This window comes from Tachypleus tridentatus, chromosome 13, assembly GCF_004210375.1.
Source record: "Tachypleus tridentatus isolate NWPU-2018 chromosome 13, ASM421037v1, whole genome shotgun sequence".
Lineage (NCBI taxonomy): Eukaryota > Metazoa > Arthropoda > Merostomata > Xiphosura > Limulidae > Tachypleus > Tachypleus tridentatus.
Genome location: NC_134837.1, coordinates 22,720,070 through 22,730,090, shown reverse-complemented (window position 1 = coordinate 22,730,090; position 10,021 = coordinate 22,720,070). Strand labels below are relative to the sequence as shown.

Sequence of the window (10,021 nt, the reverse complement as noted above, 5' to 3'; positions counted from 1 at the left end):
TACAGTTTCAAATAAAAGATTTTTTATAGAGCTTATCAGTCAGTTTTGAATTAGAATGGTATATGAAATCGTTTTCTCAATTTTCTGCGCCACTAAATGTAAATATCTAGTTGAGTGTGTTTTCGGCGAGGTAAAGATGTTTCAAATCAACTTTATAATCACCTGTGATGTTTATTAATATAAACGTTAGAAGAAAATCTGCTGTTATACTGTTTACAAAGTATACCGCAGCAAAATGAAAATTAAAGGCTTATTATAGTTACAAACCAAAAATATAACAGATTTAAATACCTATAAATGTATTTGGAGGTAGTTGTTTTTGATAAATAAAAGAAAGTACTGCCTTGCTGGTTAAATATGTATCTTCAAATTACCACCAGGGGTCACAGTTAGACGGTGAATAAAAAAATTATATTCTTTCTTTGGAACCATCGACGTTAGGCTTTGGAGGTAGGTAAAGTGTGTAAAATCGAATTTAAATCCGATATTTACATTTGCGATCTGTAAGAATTACTTATTTTACTGAGTCGTGTTTAAGATATATTACTGTTTCCAAAATTTATTTAAATAAATATTACTAGTAATAGTCTTAAAAATTAAAAGTTGTAAATGTACTTCAATCGTATTGTATCATTATCATAAAGTGGTTTAAAACATCATATCTAACTTTTGGAAAAACTTGTAAAATAACGTAGTTTTGTTTGTTATTATACATATTAATTACGTTTGAAGCTTGGCATTTTGAATGTATTGTTCGGAGACCAAGTACTATTTACTATCCGTTTAAATTTCTAGTGCTAAAAGTGTTTTACGGGGTAAATACGTAATATCTTTCGCCATGGCCTGGCATGTACCATGTATATTTCAAATATGTGAATATCTAAATATTTGAAGGGGGAAAGCTTGGATTACATGTAACGTTACCATGGTTCATAAACGTGATCACTTTCATACCATACCATTTAGTTTTATTTTACATTTTGGCTGATAACTGTGTGCAGGGAAGGCCTGAAAAAATGTTTTCTGTGCCGATAGTGCATGGGACTAAATCCTAGGTTTTAATGGATCTGACGTTTTATCCATTTGGTGGCCATATCTAGTTACAAGAAAAAAGTCGCAATTTTGTGTAGGAAAAAGTATTTTAATACATAAATAGTATACAGTGCAATAATACTAATAGCATGATGATTATTATACAACATTCATGAATAACACAACTTGCAGAACTGTTGCACGAGGAAATGTACAGGGTGGCCCGTAAGTCCCTACCCATCCATATGTTATTATGTTATATTCAATAATACTTGTAATGAGTTGAAGGCAGCTGTTATTGCAGCATTTGGAACAATAACCCCTGCTATGTTAAGGAAAATGTCTCTCAGAATGTGGTGTTGCATAATATTATGCAGCAAGAATGAGGGGGACAGCACACAGATACACCTTATATATAAGATATATGGATGGGTAGGGACTTATGGGCCATGCTGTATATTAGAAAAAAAAGGCAAATGTTGAACAAGGCTACTCTCGTGTCTTATAACTACTTGAGAAACGGCTTTATATCTGACGTAGGAATGTGGTGCTTAACCTCACGTGAAATCAGTCCAAATTATGAGACTGGATAGCTCCTCTTCCTTTTGGTACATTATATATTAAATTTATTAACACATTTACTGATTTGTTAATCTAAGAATTTCTTCATTAAGATTCATAGTTTCAATTGTTGATCAAACAGTATTCCACAGTTTGTTAGCTCGGCAAGTGTATTTGTGTATGATGCATAGTTAAGTGCTCTTTTTCAGGCTTATGGAGTTATTCATCTCGTGAATGAGTGAAATAATGCAGTAATTTAACTTCTGTGATCTCAAAATATTGTAAACATAACTTTTCAAATTGTGATTTATTTATTACCTGTATTTGGCCATTGTCTTCTCTATAAAGCTTCAGTCAGTTTGTTACTTTAATGTTTTCAGGAAAAGTTACCTTGGCGTTACTGATTTCTTTTCTTGGTTGACTGTGTATTACGAATTAGGTAAATGTAAAGGCTTTGTCTTTCTCATGTTTGATTCATATCTTTATATTTTATTTTACAGTTCATTGTATCAATTTATGATCAGCTTTTGCAAGCTCTGATTGAAAGGCAGATAATTATATTGGCACAAGATCCAGGATGATGTTTTACATTCATAATTACTGATTTGCACTTTAAAACCAACTTTGGATTTTGCATTCCTATTTATAGATACAGATTTTTGTGGAAATGTGGTATTACTCTGATAAAGCATAAGATGAATTCTTTGTGAAAATTATAAGATGAATGCAGTAATCAAATGAAGTCTACCACCAAATTTTTTCTAATTTTTATAAATATTCAAAACAAGTTTTGTAAACAATGTTTCAATTATGGGTAATTGCTCTAAGTTCTTGTATAAATGAATTAAATTGTTGCATTTTTTGTGTTCAGACATTTTTCTTTTCTGTATTTTTTAATAATTTTGAAAATTCTTAATCTCTTGTATTTGACTGAAGGATGTGTTTGACAACTGTTTCATTAAAACAACCATTTCTTTCTAATGAGATGCTAATTTTATGCTATGAAGTGCCATCTATTTTACAACAATGTGTAATTTCCAATCTTGAAAAATACAAGCTATAATTACCATATTACCTACTTATGTTCTCACATTGAAACAAAAAAACCAGCTAAAACTGCAAACAAACTTTCAAGATGTTTTCAAGAAAGTAATAATAATAATATACATAAAAAATTGGGTAAGACATTGTATCCCATTGGCAAATGTCCTGTTTAGAATGATGGCCCCATTGTAAAAAAGAATTCCTTTTAATATTTTAAGAAATACAATAAAACACATTCTTAACACAAATATAAACTTTACTCTTCATGTATTATTCAGAGCCATCTGTCATTTATCTGACAAACTTATCAAATAACATTTTTTTTCTCTTTTTTTTTTTTAAGTATCCTCACAGTGGGTAATGTCATCAGCAGAGTTAAACACTTGTTTACAATTTTTTCATCTTATTGATATAAATAAAAATAGCAAGAGTCCTAACAGTAACACAGACCTAGAGTTCTTATTTTTATTGAAGAATATACAACAATCTTCTGATTTCTTCCATGTTTTTAAGTAACTCACTGTGAAAAGTTTTGAAATTCTATTTACACTTACCATGACCTGTTTGCCAAATGGTGAAAGATTAGGAAGTTAAGATTTAACCATAGTAAAACTGTGTTGATCATCCCACAAAATTTTAAACTAAGTTAAATGGTTTTGTGAAGCCTTTTTTTTATATATATATATATATAAGACTTTCAAAAACATTTTTCATCACTAATGTAAGATTACTAGACCTATGATCACTTGTAGAAGTTTTATAATTTTCCTTCAAAAGATAAGTAATATTAGCTCATTTTTAATCTATATAATGTTTAAGGACTTGTAAAAAAAAAAAGCCATAGCAAATTATTTAACCCTGTTTACATATCCAGTCCTTAATATTTAAAATTTTTGAGGAAGTATCTGGTCTGGAGGTTTATAATCCTTGAAAGACTGCATAACTAGCTGCAGCTTTATCTGTTCTTGTTTAACTGTTAGTGTAGCTGTAATTTAATTGATTGCTTAATTATTACAAAGCTGCAAGCATAATGAGTATTACTTAATGTTTGTAAAAAAATTAATGTTAATTATTCATTATTTGCTAGAAAATGTTAATTATCAAATAACTGATACATTTAACCTTTTGTTCAAAATTACTATATGTAGATTAATATGAATTTTAATATAAAAGCATTAGGATAATGTGTTTATATGAATAACCCTTGTTTAGTTATAACTTTAAATATAAAAGCCTGGAAACAGAAAGCCAAAGGCCATGTCATCATGTTTATTGAACTACTATTTTATGAATTTATGTCAAGAGGTTGTGGATTGTAATTCAACCTTTCTACATATGAGTTAATTTCTTAATTTAAAAAGTAAATATTAAAAGAACACACCTACATATGGATTTTAATGAGTTACCTGATATGTTAAATGTAGCACTGTTTAAAATTAGATGTTTGTGATGTCAAAATACTAAGTGTATAGTTTTGTAGAAAGTAAGAACTCAATTTACAATGAAAGTGGATTAATTTTACTTTACTAGGTGTCCCTTACCAAAGTAAAAGCTTCACCATGAAGATGAATAAGCTGGTCACTTCCTCTCGTAGGAAAAACAGAAAGAGACACTTTAATGCCCCATCCCACATCAGAAGGAAAATCATGAGTGCTCCTCTGACAAAAGAGCTAAGACAGAAATATGGTGTGCGTAGCATCCCTATTCGAAAGGATGATGAAGTTCAGGTAATTAATGGATTACTTCAGTATTGCTTAGATAAAACATACGTTAAACTAATCTTGCAATATTTTGACCACTAAGTCATTATTTATTTTAAATTAAAAGTACTCAAAGTTCCTTTTTACCCTGTTGACATAGGTCGTTCCGTTGCATTTGTTAACTCCTATTTACAATTTTATTGAACTACTATTTTGTGAATTTATGTCAATAAGTATAGTATCAAATTGTAGATTATAATTCAGATTTTCTTGTTGTTCAGTTTATATGTTTGTGATGTCAAAATTCAAAATATGTAGTTGTACAAATTACCAATATTGAGAAGCTAGATGATAAAGTATAAGTCTATCTCTACATTTACTGAATTAAACACAATAATGCCACACATCTTCCCCATTTTCAAAATGCTTTTTCTGTGTATGATATGTAAATAACCAATCAAAAGATCAGAATGTCCCCTTAGTGGCTTTCTCAGCCTCTGTTTTAGCAGCAAACTATTTCCTTTCATCGTAGAATCCAAGAGGTGATGAGGTAAGACTTCAGTTAACTTGAAATTTCTTTTACCTAAATACAGTTTAGTTTCTTAGCTTAATAAATTACAGTGGAATTCTATGGTGTTGATATGGTAATTTATGATATTTGGTTATTTCAAAATTTGTATGTAAAATCTAAAATTTTCATTTCACATAATCTATGAGCAAAATTTGATAAGGTTTAGCAGCCTACAGCAAGCAAATGCAAAAGTTAATCCACCAAAACACAGCCAAGACAGGCTATTTTGTAAAGTTGATGGGTCGATTTTATATTATTGCATATGGTAACATTAGTCTAAATGTGTCACATCATTGTAACTTCTGTCATGTTAGCCATACGTGGTTGAGAAGTCAATATAATAAATATAAATGCAAAATGAGATCCAAGTTATGTAGACTAAACATTTGTGATTTCTTCTTATAATGTGTGGTCATTCTATAATGAAAAAAACATAACTTGTGTTTATTCTCTAATGGTGATTATGAGAGTGGTTAATTTGACCAAACTCGTTACAGTGATTCAATGGCAGAAATAACAAATAAAATGTTTTCATAAAAAAAACATTTGATAACTATCTGGAGGTTATAAAAAGTTCATGTGAAATTTGAAAAATTTTCTGTTGCATACAAGTATTTTTAATTGTGAAATCAAAACTACTTTGCATGTTTGGATATTCAGTATTCAAAAAGAAAATAGGCATGAGAAAAACATTAATTTAAAATTTAATAACATAATTGACATTTTGCATTGAAAGGCTTTATAATATTTACAGATAATCTGTAAAACTTCATGAAGGTAGGTGTATATTTTATTAAAAGTTATAGTATGGAAAGTGTAAAAGTCCAAAGTAGCATTTACGAGGTTTGTCCATGGGACACAGCCTGTGATGAAAGAAATAGCCCTTTTGCAATGAGCTTAGTATATATACACAAGTTCGTATACATATTTGCAAACAGTAACTTTTTATACGACAACTTTTGATGCAAAGTGTGTATCTTCACAGTTTGGTAGACATTTAGTAAAGATTACAAATTTTTGTACACAAAAAAAATGAAATTTTTTAATGAATTTTTATACATATAATGTATAATAATTAAAATTTGACTTCTTTATACAAAATATTAGTACATTAAAACAGTCAAGACAGGTGCCAGGTCATTTTGTAAATACTAAAGGTTAGCTTTATATTATTAGATGTGGTAGCATGTGCACTACACCATTGTAATTTCAGTGTTGTTTGCCAGGCATGACTGGAAGGTTAATGTAATAAAAATAATTAATGTAGAATGTTATGAGGTTTAAACTATTCAGACAAGATTTTTGTTTCCATGTTATAATTTGTGGTCATTCTAGAATGAAAAATGCATAATTGTTTTCTAATCTTTGTATGGTGGTCATAAGGTCTGTCTATTTTACATACTCCCACCCGTATAAGTTAGGGTAGAGAAAATAATACAAAATATAAATTATTACTGACAACAAATGTTTTAAATGTATTCAGGAGATTTTTGGGACAAAATGTTTTTTAATTATGACATGAAAATCAATCATGCTCTGACTAGTAGCAAAATAAACTTTCACAAACAATTCTTTAATAAAAATACTTCATTACAAAGAGTGAATTTTTGTATACAAAATATTTGGGATCATTACTAAAAGAATACCAAATAATTCTTTTTCCATCTCAGTAAATGTTTTCTGTGGAATGTTGTTCCAAAACAAATGTGGAGTTTGAAAACATATTTGTTTAGTCACATTGCCCATACAGTTATAGTTTATCTTTTGAGACTTGTGTATTGCACATTAAAAGTGGACATCATTTGACACACTACTGCTTGTCAGCTAGTACTGTAAAATAAAAATCCTAATTTATTTAGATGAAGACAAATTCCATAAGTTTGATAGATTTCAAGATAAGGTTCATTCACTTGGATAGCAAAATTCAACAGCGTTAGAGGTAGTACCATAAAAAATCAGTACCACAATAATACTGAAGCAAAACTGGTCAAAGTTGAATTAGAAAAGAGGTAGTTATAAACATACTGTATTATATTTTTTAAATTTTATCTTATTGGTAGCACATTACTTCTTGGATCTAGTATTTCTGTAATGTGAAAAATAAATGTCACCCTTTCTGGTCATTCAAATTGTCTTTTTAGTGGCTTAAAATTTCTGAAGACTTTTGATTGGTTAAGAGTTGTTATTTCTGTCATTCTGTCTACAGATTTATAATTTTTAAGTTAAATTGCTTATGGTTTTAATAAAATCTTAAAACTTGGGTTTTTAGCAGGCTACTGCTGTTTGTTTAATGAAAACATTCTGATTTTATTTAGCTCTTTGTTTGTTTGATTTAGGTGGTGAGGGGTCATTACAAAGGACAGCAGATTGGAAAAGTTGTCCAGTGTTATCGTAAGAAGTACGTAGTTTATATTGAAAGAATTCAGAGAGAGAAGGCCAATGGTGCTTCAGTGTATGTTGGAATTCATCCTTCCAAGGTAAACTAAGCTCACTATATTTTCTGTTCCTAATAATGTTGGAAATTTATTTGGGGGGCATTTTAAAGATTATACAAATGATATTTATGATTTTTGAAATGAAAAAGAGTATTTTTAATCTTAACATGAAAATCAGTTTGCACTTAGAACAGTTGATAATTTGTCTCCTGTTTTCATGGTAGTTTTTGTGATAACACTTCATTAAAAGTTCAGATTTTTTTTTTTTTGTCTATCTCTTAATGATTACTGAATGCTTGCAAAATTTTGTGGTGATACATAAAATGTAAATGTTTATATTTACTTAATTTTTTATCATTGTTACAAGATTTGATAAAGCTATCAAGCGGTGGTTCTGATTTAAGAGTTACAATAAATCAATAATTTGATGACTGTCTCCCATGTGAAATTTGAAAATTTTGTGATGCATAAAAGCATTTTTAATCGTAAAATCAAAATCGCTACATGTGAGATAGATAACATTTGAAAAGAAAAAAAAAATTCTCTCCCATTTTCATTGAAATTTTGCTAATTTAGTTGGACTAAAATGTTTTTGCAGCTCTAAGGGCAGTTAACATCTGGACCTCAGTGAAACAGTGTTGAGAACATTATCAAGATAAAGTAACACTATCATTCTACAACATCAAAAGAAAGTTTATGATCCCCAGCTTACATTAGCAAAACAGATTCTTTAAATTTATGTAGTCAAACATGTGCATATGTTTTTGATGAAATGCTAGAGATGTTCTCATCATGGTAAGGATGTGTGATGAATTGCATCATATCTTGAAGGAAATTCCTAAGAACTTAATAAAATGTGCAATACTATCAAAGTGTGGTACTTTGCATGAGTTGAAGATATAGTTTCAAGTAATACATTCTTAAATTATTAAGTTTTACTGCTTGAAGGCAAAGCTAAAAGTCAGAAGTTTCACTTAGAGATATGAAAAACATACCATACAGACATGTCTATGAAGTTTCAAGTTGCTGTTTAGGCTGTTAAAATATATTAACATTGTGATGATTACATGTTTTATTTTGTTCAATGAAAATTGTAATAAGTTGCATGTTTCACAAAATACAGTAAAAAATTTGAAATTATTTAACAACTTGTTGAAACTAATCTTTGGCTTAATGGCATATGGGTACAGTTTATGGGGTTTATTGCTACTTTTGAGGTTATAATTATATAATTATTCTGAAAAAAGTTTATCTTAAATGGTTCACTTTTCTAGGTGGTAATTGTTAAACTGAAGATGGATAAGGATCGTAAAAGATTTTGGAAAGACGGGCAAAAGGACGTCAATTCTCAGACAAGGGAAAACATACTGAAGAATCTGTTGCTATGGAAACTGCATGATTGTAATAAAAATCCATTAAAATCATTGTAGAAAGCTGACGTGTGTGTGTGTATGCACAAAGAAACCATATTTTTGTTATAAAGCAAAGTAGAAGCAATTAGATTAAATTATTTACAATTAAAAAATGAGATAAAATGACAGGATACAAGTTTGTCATATTTTGTGAACCCATAAATTAAAAATATGAAGTGTTGATTAAATAATGGGTGTAAACTTTCTAAGCTGTTGTCACCTCATGAAACTTTAGGTTTTGTATCTCTAGAAGGAACATACATTGCTCATGAAAAACATGTAAATCATATGAAACAAAATTTGAATCTAAAGAAAAAATATTAAAATTTCCCAAAAACAATTAGAAGAAAGGGTAGAAATAGTGCAAGGAAGCTTGGCTAGTGCTAACTAAAGTTAACATGAAGGGTGAAATTTACCATAATTTATAAGCTGTGAGTAGGCTTAATGTTTGGATCACTGGCTTTCTAATTTTTTAACATCATAATTTGATGTTATTCTTAGTAATTAAAAATGGTATTGTATAAGTTAGGAAATTTACTGTGCTGAAAAGTTGCTCTGTGGTCATTCAACTGTTTCTAAATTTGATGTATATTGCAACCTGTTGAGGTTAGGGTCTTGTGTAAACTTGAACTTACCATTTCAGAATGTGAGGTATACACTGAATGCCTCAATTTTTTAGCATTTTAGTTAGTTCGGTTAGAAGTTATTTAGTTCAACACATAGAATCACTAAGTATAATTTTTATTTTTCTGTAAAAACACTATTAGTAGCTCCCTTTTAAAAATAGAAATGTCTATGAAGATATATTTGAAAGAAATATATATGGTGGAAATTTTTTTTATCGAGTAAGTTGAAATATTGATATTAAAGATGACTGAAAGAAAAAAGATTAGCCATTCCATACAGAAGTTTTTAAGTTTATAATGTTATATGTTACTTTGAAGAAACATTTTTATTGATTTTGGAACCTTTAAGTAAAACTGATTGTTTTTCCAACTCTGAGTTTGGTTAGCAGGGCTTTACATCAATCTTTGAAGCCATTGATTGATGTCTCACAAAGATAAATATTGAACTTCGTGATATTTGTTGTAGCTGATATGCAGGTTAACTCTCCTTGTCTGGGTAGAAGTTACTGTGAAAAGCTTAATTTGAAAGTTTGTATCCTGCGTTATGTTGGTTTTAGACTTTCTCCACGAAGAATCATCTTACATTAGCCACTTATGGTATTGGAAATTGTTCTAGATTTAGACACCATTAACAGTTGTG

The 10,021-nt window shown here is 29.2% G+C and overlaps 1 protein-coding gene across 1 annotated transcript; it reads left to right on the top strand.

Moving 5' to 3' along the window:
- Window positions 1-362: 362 nt before the first annotated feature.
- Window positions 363-8,781, top strand: LOC143237106 (large ribosomal subunit protein uL24-like). The gene is given in 5 exon segments (XM_076475975.1): window positions 363-450; window positions 4,168-4,364; window positions 7,245-7,385; window positions 8,618-8,651; window positions 8,654-8,781. Coding segments are annotated over 4 exon segments (432 nt in total). The 5' UTR covers window positions 363-450; window positions 4,168-4,196; the 3' UTR covers window positions 8,743-8,781.
- Window positions 8,782-10,021: the final 1,240 nt, after the last annotated feature.